Source organism: Lissotriton vulgaris, chromosome 8 (genome assembly GCF_964263255.1).
Source record: "Lissotriton vulgaris chromosome 8, aLisVul1.2, whole genome shotgun sequence".
In the NCBI taxonomy this organism is placed as follows: domain Eukaryota; kingdom Metazoa; phylum Chordata; class Amphibia; order Caudata; family Salamandridae; genus Lissotriton; species Lissotriton vulgaris.
Window position 1 is genome coordinate 1,571,226,071 of NC_141696.1, and position 14,545 is coordinate 1,571,240,615.

The window sequence follows — 14,545 nt, forward strand, 5'->3', positions numbered from 1 at the left end:
GTTGCCAATTTTTGTAGAGACAGATGCTCAGGAACAGCATGACTGTTTTCTCCGGACAGAGGAGGAAACAAAGGGTAGAGTTGATCTGAAAGTTACTCCTCTTTCGAATCCTGATGGTACCCTATGGGTAGATGGTTCGTGCTTTAAGCTTCCAAATGGAGATGCATATGCTGTCACAACTTTGCACACAATTGTTGAAACAGCACATATTGCACAGATGCATGCATGATTTTCAAAGTTATTTTTATTAAAAGTAGTATTTCTTGTGAAATTCTAGTTCTGATACAAAATATTTTAAAGAACCCCATTTACAGTTCATTTTTGCAGAGAACACGGATGGCACATTGGCATTTAACTTCCCAATACTGCAGAATATTTTGAGCCAATTTGATTTGTTGTATCTTGTTTTTAAACGTTAAACATGATTTTATAACCAACAGAGTGCAGTAATAGCATCAAGAGCAGCCTCTACTGCTACATTCACAGCCTTTGTGGTGATTTAATAACTTCTAGTTGCTGAGCATACAGGCGCTACAGAAAGACAGTCCAGGCCTGGTGGCGCGCAGCGAACTATGGAAACCGGCAGATCCAGTGCCCACTCCACGATGGCGACTTTCAGCCAGTCCTGATTTTAAAGCGGCGAGCTAGGCTGCGGATGCACACTCGCTGTGGCTGTTATTTTACTTTTAATGCACACTCGCTGTGGCTGTTATTTTACTTTTAAATCACCGATGCAATGCTGATTTTAATAGCACTCTCGTAATTGCTTCTATGTTAGCGCGCAACCTCACCTTCATTTTGACTTAGCTTCTATTTTGCAACGCTCGTGACCCTGGTCCGCCCCGGCTCTGTGCCGTTTGCGCGGAGGGTCAGTCCGAGGAGCGTCACTTCCTGCCTGCCTGCAACACCACTTCCGCCCTGCTTCCAGGCATCGCAGGTTAGCGGTCTAGTGTTGCCGAGCTGATGTATATTTATTCTTGCTCTCAGCGCCCGGCCAGTGACTAAAGCGGCGAGCTAGGCTGCGGATGCACACTCGCTGTGGCTGTTATTTTACTTTTAATGCACACTCGCTGTGGCTGTTATTTTACTTTTAAATCACCGATGCAATGCTGATTTTAATAGCACTCTCGTAATTGCTTCTATGTTAGCGCGCAACCTCACCTTCATTTTGACTTAGCTTCTATTTTGCAACGCTCGTGACCCTGGTCCGCCCCGGCTCTGTGCCGTTTGCGCGGAGGGTCAGTCCGAGGAGCGTCACTTCCTGCCTGCCTGCAACACCACTTCCGCCCTGCTTCCAGGCATCCCAGGTTAGCGGTCTAGTGTTGCCGAGCTGATGTATATTTATTCTTGCTCTCAGCGCCCGGCCAGTGACTAAAGCGGCGAGCTAGGCTGCGGATGCACACTCGCTGTGGCTGTTATTTTACTTTTAATGCACACTCGCTGTGGCTGTTATTTTACTTTTAAATCACTGATGCAATGCTGATTTTAATAGCACTCTCGTAATTGCTTCTATGTTAGCGCGCAACCTCACCTTCATTTTGACTTAGCTTCTATTTTGCAACGCTCGTGACCCTGGTCCGCCCCGGCTCTGTGCCGTTTGCGCGGAGGGTCAGTCCGAGGAGCGTCACTTCCTGCCTGCCTGCAACACCACTTCCGCCCTGCTTCCAGGCATCGCAGGTTAGCGGTCTAGTGTTGCCGAGCTGATGTATATTTATTCTTGCTCTCAGCGCCCGGCCAGTGACTAAAGCGGCGAGCTAGGCTGCGGATGCACACTCGCTGTGGCTGTTATTTTACTTTTAATGCACACTCGCTGTGGCTGTTATTTTACTTTTAAATCACCGATGCAATGCTGATTTTAATAGCACTCTCGTAATTGCTTCTATGTTAGCGCGCAACCTCACCTTCATTTTGACTTAGCTTCTATTTTGCAACGCTCGTGACCCTGGTCCGCCCCGGCTCTGTGCCGTTTGCGCGGAGGGTCAGTCCGAGGAGCGTCACTTCCTGCCTGCCTGCAACACCACTTCCGCCCTGCTTCCAGGCATCGCAGGTTAGCGGTCTAGTGTTCCCTCCCATAGGTATAATGGCAGTATGGAGGAAGCGCAGCGGACGAGCGCAGCGGGAGCGCCGACATCGCGCCAAAGTCGCGCACAAGTCAAGCCCGTCTGCGCCCGTCCGCGGCCGACCAGGTCCAGGGCCCCGTCGTAATGTCCATTTCTTGACATACTCTGCTACCGAGCTCCTTAACCTGAACCTCCCTACGCCCATCCCTGATAGGGCCACCAGGGCCGCACAACAATGCGGTATCCTAGTCCCCCAGGATATCCCTGCCATTAACACTATCCCCACCCCTGAACGCCCTCCCTCCCCTTCCCCCTCAATGCCCTCTGCGCCTGTTCCTTTGAGGGTGCTGTACTTAAACACCCGCTCCCTAGTCCGTCACCAGCTTGAGGTTTTCCAACTCTTGCATGATAGTTCCATCGACATCCTCCTTTTAACCGAAACGTGGTTAACCGAGGACTCAGGCCCTGACATCTTAGCCGCTATTCCAGCAGGGTACTATATTATGCAAGCCAACCGACCTGCTGCCAAGACTGGTGGAGGGGTGGCGGCCATTATCCGTTCTGAACTAATATTCTCGGAGCTGACGATGACCCCCCTCCCCAAAACTGACTGTCTTACTATTAAATTCTCCTCACCCAAATCTTCATTTGTCTGTGTTTTGGTCTACAGACCTCCGGATCATATGCCTCTCTTTTCCCAGACCTTTGGTGATTTCATCTCCCAACTTCTGATCAATCACGCTAGCATCATGATCATAGGGGATTTTAATTATTGGCCATCTGATACCCATGAAAGCCATCTTTCCGTGGAATTCACGGACCTATTAGTAGGCATGAACCTTCACCAACATATTCATACCCCTACGCACTGTAAAGGTCACATCCTGGACCAAATGTGGACATCTAATCTTGACATCTCCCCTCCCTCTGTACTCCCTTGCCCCTGGTCTGACCATTTCTCAATTTCCTTCTCCCTCCACCTTCACATCCCTCGCCCACCTCCCCTTATCAAAAACCTATCTGCGCGTAATTGGAAAAAAGCCAACATAACTGATTTTCACGCTCTATTGGCTTCCTCTGCTCCAGTCCCCGCAAGCTCGGTCAATGATCAAGCCGCCCATCTGGAGGAATGGCTGTTAACCGCCTGTGATATAGTTGCCCCCTACAAAACCATCAAAGCGAAGCGCCCCCATGACGCTCAACGCTGGTTCTCCGATCAGCTCAAGACTGATAAACTTGCGCTGCGGCAGGCAGAGCGCCGCTGGAGACGCAACTATGATCCTCTACTCAAACTGGTCTATGTTGACACTTTAAACACTTATAAAAAAACTATACTATCTGCAAAAACAGCCTACTTCTCTCAAAAGATTCTTAATTCCAACACCAAAGCCAAAGACATCTTTTCTATCGTTAATGAGCTTTCCCTGCCGGATAGGATTACTCCCCAACCCCAACCTACCCAAAGCTTATGCGACTCGCTGAACTCCTATTTTTTAGACAAAATTTCTGCCATCAAGGATAACATTCCCCCCCCCTCATCTCCCCTCCCTTTACCTCTCCCCCCTATGAATTCCACCCTCCTGACTCAGCTTCCTCCAATCTCTCAAGATGAATTCTTTGTTCTTCTCCGCAAAGTTAGCTCAGGCTCTCCTAATGACTGCTGCCCCCCTCAGATCCTCAAAGAAGCCTTCCTGTCTTGCCCTGGCCCCCCATTAGCCTTGCTCAACAACTCTCTCGCTACTGGGGAGGTCCCCCGCTCCTTCAAACAGGCAGCTGTTCTTCCTATTCTAAAGAAAACCAACGCTGACCCTACTGTCTTGAGTAATTTTCGCCCTATTTCCCTCCTTCCCTTCTTGGGCAAAATCCTTGAGTCTTATGTCACTCGCTGCCTAAGTACCTTTATAGAGAACTCCTCCTTCCTGGATAACCAACAAGCTGGCTTCCGACCCCTCCACTCTACCGAGGCGGTCATTGTAGCCGTCATGGATGCCTTGAGGAAAGGTGCCGACAACAACATCTCCCAGGCCCTTGTCCTCTTGGACCTGTCGGCTGCATTCGACACGGTCGATCACACCATCTTGATCGACCGTGTCCACAATGCCGGCATCCAGGGGGTGGCCCTCGAGTGGCTCAGATCCTTTCTGAGCCACCGTACTCAAGCAGTTCACTTATCTACCTTCTCCGCACACTACTCACCTCTCACTTGCGGGGTCCCCCAGGGCTCCGCGCTCTCACCTTTACTGTTTAATTTGTACCTTCAGCCCCTTCTTGTTTCCCTCCGCAATACTCCGGTCACTATCTTTAACTACGCAGATGATCTTCAGTTAATTTTTCCCATTGACCCCTTCCCTTCCTCCCGTTCCAACTTTCAATCCACTATGCTTCACATTGCTGAGTGGATGCTTCACAGTCAGTTAAAACTGAATCCTACAAAAACTGAGCTGGTACTAGTTGGAGGCTCCACCAACCCGTGGAATTCCACCTTTTGGCCCTCCTCTCTGGGGACTCCACCCAACCCAGTCAGCACGGTGAAGAGCTTGGGGGTGATCATTTCTGAGGACCTCTCCATGAGGCCTCAAATTAATGCAGTTACCTCATCCTGCTTTTTCCACCTTAGGCGGATCCGTAAGATCAGTAGGTTCCTCACTAGAGATGCTCTGATCTTGGTCATCCTAGCTCTGATCACTTCCAGGCTCGATTATGCGAACACGTTGTATGTCGGAATACCATCTATCCATCTTCACCGGCTACAACTTGTTCAAAATCAGGCAGCCCGCCTGATTTTTCGCCAGCCAAAACACCAGCATGTCACTCCTCTTCTGCGTAGTCTCCACTGGCTCCCCATCACTAAACGCTGCATCTTTAAACTTGGCTGTGTCATTTTCAAAGCCCTTTCAGACTCAGCCCCAGCATTCATCTCGTCCTGCCTGACACGGTACGTCCCTCATAGAGACCTCCGTTCTGCCACTCACAACCTCCTGGTAATCCCTAAAACCAGGCGCAAAAAGCACGGAGGCCTCAGCTTCTCAGCCATGGCACCCACCACCTGGAACTCTCTCCCTAATACACTCCGCCTATGTCCCACTTATGATCACTTCCGAAAACTCCTGAAGACCTTTCTCTTCCAGTCAATCCCCGAGTAACTCCTCCTCCCTAGCTGCCGTTACGTCAATTAGCGCCATGAAACCGTTGGTGTACGTGCGCTGTATAAATACTTTTAACGTAACGTAACGTAACAATCAAAAGCACCAAGCATGAGCTAGCTTAGAACTCCAGGGTCCTATCCAATGTTGGTTGGGAGGGATGACACGCACCTGAGGCGGTTCAAGGTAGGTGAGGCGATGCACACTAATACTGATCACATCTCTGCCTGCAGGATGGCATTTCCTGTGTGTGTGGTGCAATTTCCTATCCATCATGCTGCGAGTGACAACTGCCCCAAGGACCAACAACGGTGCTCAAGGGAGGGTGACCCAGCTCAGATAAAGCCATGCCGCTTAAACTGTTGGCAGAGGCAGGAAGATATCAGACTGGGCCGAGTGTGGTCTCCAAACAAGTCACACAGAGAGCAGCTGGCGGCTGAAAGAAGCGACTTGAAACTATGGGAAGGAAGGCACGTTCAAGTTGGATTTAGGCATCCAGAGCCCTGTCCATAAGAGAACATCTGTCAACCAGACTCACCACATACAGAAGTATTTAGGCCTCACCCACAAAATGCAAAACAGCCCACATCTACCTCTCTTGGTACAAGTCCTGTGATAGAAATAGAGAAAGAGCTTCTGTAGCCCACAGACCTCCTGGTTAGAAGAGGAGTGCTGAGGTTTCACCAGAATGAACCCAAATCACTCCTGAAGGTAAAGCTGCTACACACATTACACATCAAAAATAAAAGGAAGGTGGACAGTTAATCAGAAAAGACAGCGGATGATCTGACGAGTCAAAGCACCAAAAGGAAAATTGGTGAACACATTGATTGAAGGCAGAATCTCCAGGTAGGGCAGTGAATCTGATTGGAGTTGTAAGCCCCACTTAAAAAGGTTGCTGGCCTGCTTTAGACAGGCAGATGTAATATGCTTTTGTGTTCCCCTTAGATCAATCTAATTGCTCCCTAAAGTTTCATATATGCTGCTGGCCAGCCAACTTTGAAAACTGAACTTTCTTTCATGCTTGAAATCGGTGACTGGTCCCATAAATGTAGATTATTTCAGATACTGGATTGGACCCAAAAGTTCTGTTTGCGTGAGTAGAGCTTAGAGTTCTGATCACATGAGCAGAGTTTAGATTTCTCTTCTCATGGGTAGAGCTTAGAGTTCTGATCACATGGCCAGATTTTAGAGTTCAGTCCACCTGGGCAAAGTTTAGAGTTCTGTTCGCACACGTGGCGGAGCAAGCTCCATGTAGCTCTGTTTCCTTTTCACTTTGTACTTTAGAAGCTTGGCGTATTCCTTCAGCAGTGATTCCCAATAGCAGGATACATCCTCCATGCGCAGGTGGTCAGAGATGAACTGCTGCCCCCTGCAGGACCAGAAGAAGAAAAGGGTAAGAAAAAGGGCCATCATACATTCCTCTGTCCATCAATCATCTTAGCCCAACACTCGCCATGAGAAGATCTGCCTTCGAATCAAACTCTAAACAGTGTCCACTCACCATGGACAGAAGCGACTCTCTCTCACTGCTAGCCCCAGCCACCTATGGCAGGGACGGTCAGGTGCACAATTACTTATCAGGCACATGGAACTAAGGCGCATGTTGTGCAGACTAAAACCATCTGCCAGATGAACCAAAAAAAAGTGCCTTCTGAAGGACAAGACTGAAGTTAGTAGGCACCAAGTTCTAGACTGTTGTGGCCACCCCAAGGAAAGACTTTCTGCACTCTAGCATGTTCTAAAGAAGGGTTCACTGATTTGTAAGGCCCTTTGAACCACCAGAGATGTGTATATCGGCTAGGTAGTGTGGCGAGTTTTTGTGGGTGGCTCTATGCACAAAGCAGCAAACTTTGAACATGATTCTGGGTGCTATAGACGCTAGTGTGGGTTTTGGATTAAAGATTCCGTTATGTGGCAGGAATTCAGTTTGGTTGTGACCAATCAGTTCTTCTAAATTGCCAAAGTAAGGAAGATACTTCAGTCCTACTGCTACTGAATTTAGAAAGGGTTGTCTTTAGCACTTCATCATGCCTGGACTCGCTATAACTAGGTATTGCTAAGACACAAAACATAGGACCGTGTCTGATCCACACTACCCAAACTTTGTGTCACAGTTCTTTCAGTGATTGTTTCTGGCCCACATCCTCAGAATGTGCTGTACTCGCCTTCCTGAAATTTGTCGTGCAACTTCATCGTTCTCCTTTACAAACTGCAGAAGTTCTCTGTGAGAGATAAGACATGATATCAGAAACATGATCTATTTAGTAATGAAATATCTGTTATTTAATATTTATAAAAAGCTCCATCTTACGAAAACATCCATTCAAGCTTCGGCTATGCATGGAACAACACATCTCAAATGGCATTTCATTTTAGACTCAACAGGTTGTTTAGCTACTAATACGTGTTGTGCAGACCTTGTCTTCCCTACCACCAATATACAAGGACTGTGTGTGCATCCTCTTGCTTAAGACCTTTGTATTGATGTTGTATGAACCCACCTGTGCCCCCAAATTCAAACTTTATACATTGTATTTATAAGAATTTGTACCCAATATATTGCTTTCCACTGGCAGGTTGTATTATATTGCAAACTGTAACCGTTTCTCCTAGTTCTAGTTAGAAGACATTAACCAGGCAAATCAGACCCGAGTGCCCCCACTATGAAATGAATACAGTGCTTGCGTCTGCTTTGTAAAGGCAGTTACCACCAGGCACTACCTGGTGTTAGTTGCCTATACAAAACAGCACACACTAAGGTTTATATAATGCACGCAAAACGGGCACACATTATTGCTTACTGTTCAATGCATGGTTATTCATCGGGTGAAAAAACACCCATTTCCAGCAGAGTTTTTTTTCAATTTCTTAACACCGCAAGAGTCTCCTGAACGCACAGAGCTAGTATTAGATCCAGGAATTGCAGAGGAAAATGCAGCTTTACAGTCTGCTTCTCGGACTTACACTATATGGTATAATTTATGTTTTGGGGGGAGATTCTGGAACACCTTAAGCATTATGGGAGTCTTCCAACTAGATGGACCACCCAGCACATTGTTACAAGTGTAATACTCTGTTCAGGGCGACAGTTCCCATAATGGACCGTGTCAGCTGCTATGGCTCAAGTCATAATTTCATCAATTGCTATAAGAATTTCTGAATAGAAATGATGGCAGCCACACGCCTTCCACTGATTTTAGAACCAAAAACAAACATTCCTCATGAAACAGTTTCACAAAACAACCCAGCACAAGGAGAGCGTGGCCGTCCAGTCTATGGGGTTGGGATTGAGATGAACATCGCCCACCCGGGTTTTTGCCAGGGACAAGCTTAGCATTCAATTTAGAAGTTTATTCTTTCTTTAACCTCTTCTATGCTCATGACGGCTCCTGGCCGTCATGAGTCACGGTGAGCGTGTGCTCATGACAGCCAGGAGCCATCATGCCCACGCCCGCGATTGGAATGTCTAGCACTGCAGCGTAATTCCCGCCGCAGTGAAGAGGTTAAATGCAAAGCCATGAAAAGATGTTAATGTTATCGTGTGGTATCTGCTGCTAAATGATTTGTTTTCCAGTAACTTCTTTGCCATTTTTCCATGATGTACAATAAAAGATTACAATATTTATGTTACCATTAATACACTATAGATTACAAATTAATCAAATTCATCAATTAAAATGCCTACAATAATTTAATACTAAAAATATATAAGGCAAATACACATAATAACAAACATTACCGTTTGTTCCAACAAAAATCTTCATTAAAAAAATTACAGCCAGTGTTCTTCATTCCAATATTGGGTTCTTAATTAGTGAAGTTTTCTGAAAAATGCGGATGCACGTAGAAATCACCTCCTTTAGACACAAACGATTCAGAGTCACTGAAAAGCCATATATTGTCAATCACAAAGGAAATACATCTTTCTTCTACATAAGATCGCTTGTCACCTACAGCCTCTCCAAACCAGATGGTTGTCACCAAGATGTCACATAATCTCACCCCAGATTAGTTTATGAACTTTATCCGTAGTGGTTACCCTGTCTTTTTTTTTGCTCTTTGAGATATTAGATGAATGCAACATAGAAAATCAAAATGATTTTGAATCAAATTAAATAAAAATTGAAAATGACAGGCAAGTTCCACCACTAAGGTGGGCTGCCTGATGTGAACACAAAACTTAGAATTGCACCATCTTGGTTTTGGCAGAATTAGGCTCACTGGGTCAGGGCTATGCCCACTTCCCAAAGGAAGTGATCATACAGAGGGTGAAGACACCCTAAAAGTAAGTAACCCATTGGCTACAACCTGCCACTCCCCTGAATGACCCAAATTGAGTTTTTGGGGGCACCTTGATGCCAGGAAATAAGATTTGACTGACCCAGAAGAAGAGGACAAAGAGGAGCTGCGAGAATAGCGAAAACTGAAGACTTTTTGTGCACTTTTGATGCCAAACCCTGCCTGCACCAGTCTCGACAATTGCGACCAGCGACTCATTCTGCAGCTGAACATCTCCCAAGAACTGGTGGTAGTGGATCATTCCACCAGGTACCCTGAAGCTATATCTGTTAGGACTGTCACTGCTCCTGCAGGTGCTAGAGCCCTCTTAAGTATTTTTACAAGAGTGGGTTTCCCTAATGATGTGGTGCAGACAGGGGTGTGAACTTAATGTCTGGATACCTAAAGCCTACATGGAATGAATGTGGGGCGACTTACAAGTTTACTACTTCATATCATCCACAAACCAATGGTTTAGTTGAGAGATTCAACAAAAGCATGCAATGTCTGATCATTAGAATCCCTGAAAAACTCAGGAGATGGGATGTCCTTTTGCCATGCCTGCTTTTCGCTGACATGGAGTGTTATACCTGGCCCTATTGGCTTGGATTCAAGCAAGCCGGGCTGAAGACGGCTGGAATGCCAGAAACCGGTCCTCGGAAGCTTGTTTCCGGTCCAGGGAAGGCATGGCTTGGCAGTTCGGGCTGGACTGTTCCCATGAGGCACAGGGTCAGACTGATTTGCATATAGCCATGTCTGAACTGGGGTGGCAGAGTGGGCTAAAGAACAGTGATGGATTAAACCCAGATCTTTTGACTGGGTGGGAGTGTTTGATTGGTTCAGATGCTCTGTCCATTACCACCCCCTTTTGTACCGCTTTTGGCCGCCATAAGTGTGGCATGGTATGCTCAGACGTGAGTCCCTTGCTCACTTTGCCACTGGATTCAAGCAAGCCGGGCTGAAGACGGCTGGAATGCCAGAAACCGGTCCTCGGAAGTTTGTTTCCGGTCCAGGGAAGGCATGGCTTCGCAGTTCGGGCTGGACTGTTCCCATGAGGCACAGGGTCAGACTGATTTGCATATAGCCATGTCTGAACTGGGGTGGCAGAGTGTGCTAAAGAACGGTGATGGATTAAACCCAGATCTTTTGACTGGGTGGGAGTGTTTGATTGGTTCAGATGCTCCGTCCATTACCACTCCCTTTTGTAGCGCGCTGGCCCTATTGGCAGGTTTATGCCCAAACATTAGGTCTTTTGTCTCTATGACATGGAGCATAGAGAGGACGTGGGGACCCCAAAGGAATGGTGGCTCACTGAAAATGATTCCCCCTCTTCCCCTCAGGACAATTGGTCGCCGTGGACAGCTGATCCAGACTTCAACAAGAATGAGGAGTGTTCCTTTAACTGGCAGTCGACAGAAGAAGAGGACACACCCATCCGTGACGTGAGCGTAGCACGATTGGTAAAAGGCCATGAAGGACAAGGCACGGCGTGTGACGACACCCCGGAAGAAGGAGAAGGAAGAAGCCGGAGACACGAAGAGAACGGGAGTGGAGAGACGAGCCTGGAGCAGAGTGACAACCTCGAAGAAGGAAAGCCAGGAGGCCAACGTTTCCGCGAACCCCCGTTCCACACTCCGAAGGGAGGAGTGTGGCTAAAGCAGGTACGGGAGCGTTTAGCGGGCTGGGTCGGGAGGCGGGATACTACGTAGCTGAATACCAACTATCTTTAATAACGAGAGTCGATAGCTTCAGTCTCACTCCCTGCGTCTGCTTGTTAAACTGTTCTCCCTCCCGTTGCATTTTCACAAACCCCAAAGCACACTGAGAGTAGCATGTGAGCACGAGCAGCGGTGTCCTCACCCCCTGGGCCCTTGGTGTAAAAAGTTATCAGAAAACGAGTTCTGACGGTCCCTTTTCTCTCCCATTAACCCGAGGAAAACAACGGGACATCCGACATCGTGGAGACCGAGCCCCTTGAAGTGGACCCTATTGTAGTTGCACCACTAAGATTCTCTGCATGTACAAGAAAAACTGTAAAGAAAATAAAACCATATCTAAAGATAAGAAGTGTAAGGTCTCTCACTCGCCCCACGCCACAGTCTCCTATTTTTCTGACCCTGTTGTTGTTGGCTATCGAACTATGGGCTCTCTACCACCGCTGATCAGTGCTAAAGTGCATGTGCCTCCAGTGTAAATTGTGAATATGTTTGACATATTTGATTTACTAGTTAATCCCTAGTAAAGTGCACTGTATGTGCCCAGTGCCCGTAAATCAAATGCTACTAGTGGGCCTGCAGCACTGATTGCACCACCCACACCAGCATCCTTTCAAATGTGTGTCAGATCTGCCACTGCATTGTCTGCTAGCACAGTTTTACTTGCCGTGTTGACCAGGCAAGTGCACCCACTTGCCAGACCCTAACCTTCCCTTTTCTTTCATTTAAGGCACCCCTCAGGTAGGCCCAAGGTATCCCCATGGGCAGGGTGCAGTGTATGTGAAAGGTAAGACGTACTGGTGTGTGTTACATGTCCTGATCGTGAAATATTGTGTATTTCATTTTTCACTACTGAAAGGCTGTCTGTCCAATAGGTAAACACGGGAGCTGCCTTGTAACCTCTTACAAGTGTACCCTTTCATTGGGACAAGATATTGAAATGGAGTTTAGGCTCTCTGAATTCAGATTTTAATAACACCTTTTAGTAGTCGTTTTTAAATTGTGTGTTTGAAAATGCCACTTTTAGAAAGTGTGTACAACAAAATATTCACCTATGCCTCCAGCCTCTGAGTTAAACAACACTTCGTTGTGGATAAACAATAGTTTATTAGTTTACCCTTGACATTGATTTATGTCTTTGACTTATGCTTTAGTTAGCAACAATTCTTTTCATTGTTTCTTAAACGACAGACATGAGATCACCATCAACCTCATATCCAGCCATATTAAATTCATACAGTGATTTGTGCATATATACAGTGCAAAAAGAACGATAATAATAACAATCAGACACAATTAAGGAAGAATATTCAACAACAAGTGGGCATTTTCTTGCTTTACCATTCTGTGTGTCTCTGCCTGTTTGTGTAGTCGTTGTCTGGTTTAAGATTGGCAGGACCTGGGGATGTCCATTCACTTTAGACAGTCACAAGGAGAGTTGTGGTGGGTCCTGTCTTTCCTGGGTGACTCAGATCTAGGCTGAATAGACCTTTCTGCATTTAGAGTGGTGGGAGTTTACACTGGCACCTGAATGGGCTGTGTTTACTCTGCACAATGCTGTCTCCACCTCCTGGGGTGAAACTGAATAGGGAGGACAGAACTGGTTTTACTGAGCTCAGAGACACTTGAAACAAAGACTAACAAGAGAAAATGGGGTACAAATATTTGTCCTAAAACCCCAGAACTTGACATTACTTCTAGAATCAAGAGGAACCTCTGCCAAGGAAGAAGAGCTGTGACGGGGAGTACTGCCCCTTTGCGCTGTGTTTTTTTTAAAACATCTTTTTATTAAACAAAAAGGACATTACACAACTCCAAACTGACCAGGGCGCATTGAGCGACTGCAAATACATACATAGAGAACATAGACCTCCTTATTAGACAAATAAAGCACAATATAAAGAATGGGCTTAGGCGTCTTCCATTCCACGCTGGCAGGATCCACATCAGGTGGTGTACAGATGTCCCCACGATAAGAGTTCCAAACTCCCCAGATCTTACCCCATTTGCGGGGTCGCCCCCTAGACACATACACAGACCTCTCCCGGAACATACACCAGTCGATGTCCTGCATCCACTTCCCAACCCGAGGCGCCTGAACAGCACCCCAGAGTTGTGCAATATTACGTTTGGCTGTCGCACACCTTTTGCGCTGTGTTACTTTGTTGGGCTGGCTTGCAGTTGCTGCTTCTTCTAAGGAGATGACAAAGACTGGACTTTGCTTTTGAAACCTGCTTGAGAAGATTCTTCAAGGGCTTGTGTGTGCTTGCCGTCTGTTCTTAAGTCCGAGCGACACAAAGACTTCACCCATAGCTTCCTTGAACTCCACTCTGGGAGCTCTGACCTGACAGGAGATGCCTATTCCAGTTCAGGACCTCTGGAGGTGGTTCCGGCTACAGGAAGTTGCGTAGACCAGAAGCAAAGAGATGCTTTGCCCTCCTTGTGGCTGAATTTTCCGATGTAGCACCGCCGTGTGGCAGAAATTCCCGATACACAGCCCCGTCGACGCAGAGCCTGTCAGCAGCCTGAAAAAAACGCCACACCCGAGTCCTGTGCACTGATGTCCTACACTGAAGATCACCACCCTAATTCAGACGCAGGTCCTGCTGGACGGCAAGAAGAACCAAAGCATCAACAGTCGTGGCTGGAGAAATAGAAGCAGCCCCTGGTTTGCCATCGCCGCACTGCCTCCAGCGCGTCTGGATTTTCCACGCATCGCATCTGTGTGACTCTACAGCATTGCTGGGGCCACAGTAGAAAACCGACGCATCACCTCCTCGCACAGTAAGAAACTGAAGCATCACCTCCCCTCCAGAGAATGAGTATTTCTACAAAGTTGCTGAATGTTATACATATAGGCCATGGTGTTTTGAAGAATGAGTGGGTGTAGGAATGTCTGAATGGATGATTTAGTGTGTGTGTGACTGACTGTATAAGTGAGTGATTAAACAGATCTTAGTGAATGCATGGGTGAATGATTCATCTGTGTGAATGTCTGTATCAGTCTGTCAGTTGGCGTGTAAATGGCTGCATGGGTTGGTGAGTAGCTAAATCAGTGTCTATATGGGTTATCCGATTACCTTTATGGGTGCCTGAGTGTCTGTGTAGGTGTGTGGGGGTGTGTGTGACTCCCTGCATGGATGTGCGAGTGGGTGATTTACTGGGTGTATGCGTTCATGAGTGCGAGTGTTCGGGGCTGTATGGGTGAAAGAGTGTGCGGATAGCTGTGTTGATGAGTGAATGGATGTCTCGGTGGTGTATGTGTAAGTAACTACATATGTGAAAGGCAGTAATTGCGAGTGTTGGAGTATATACGTGTGTGTATATGTGACAGTGATTGTGACAG

The 14,545-nt window shown here is 47.0% G+C and overlaps 1 protein-coding gene across 2 annotated transcripts in view; it reads right to left on the reverse strand.

The window, feature by feature from the left end:
- Positions 1–226: 226 nt before the first annotated feature.
- POGLUT1 (protein O-glucosyltransferase 1) overlaps positions 227–14,545 on the reverse strand; it is a 161,000-nt gene continuing 146,681 nt past the window's right edge. Inside the window, exons 10-12 of one of the 2 annotated variants that reach the window (XM_086935855.1) lie at positions 7,372–7,428; positions 5,298–6,575; positions 227–644 (exon numbers count right to left, since the gene is read on the reverse strand). In XM_086935855.1, coding sequence (XP_086791981.1) covers positions 6,419–6,575; positions 7,372–7,428 — 214 coding nt within the window. In that variant the 3' untranslated portion in view covers positions 227–644; positions 5,298–6,418. The remainder of the gene's footprint in view (positions 645–5,297; positions 6,576–7,371; positions 7,429–14,545) is intronic. The other variant, XM_086935854.1, reaches the window with a different exon arrangement.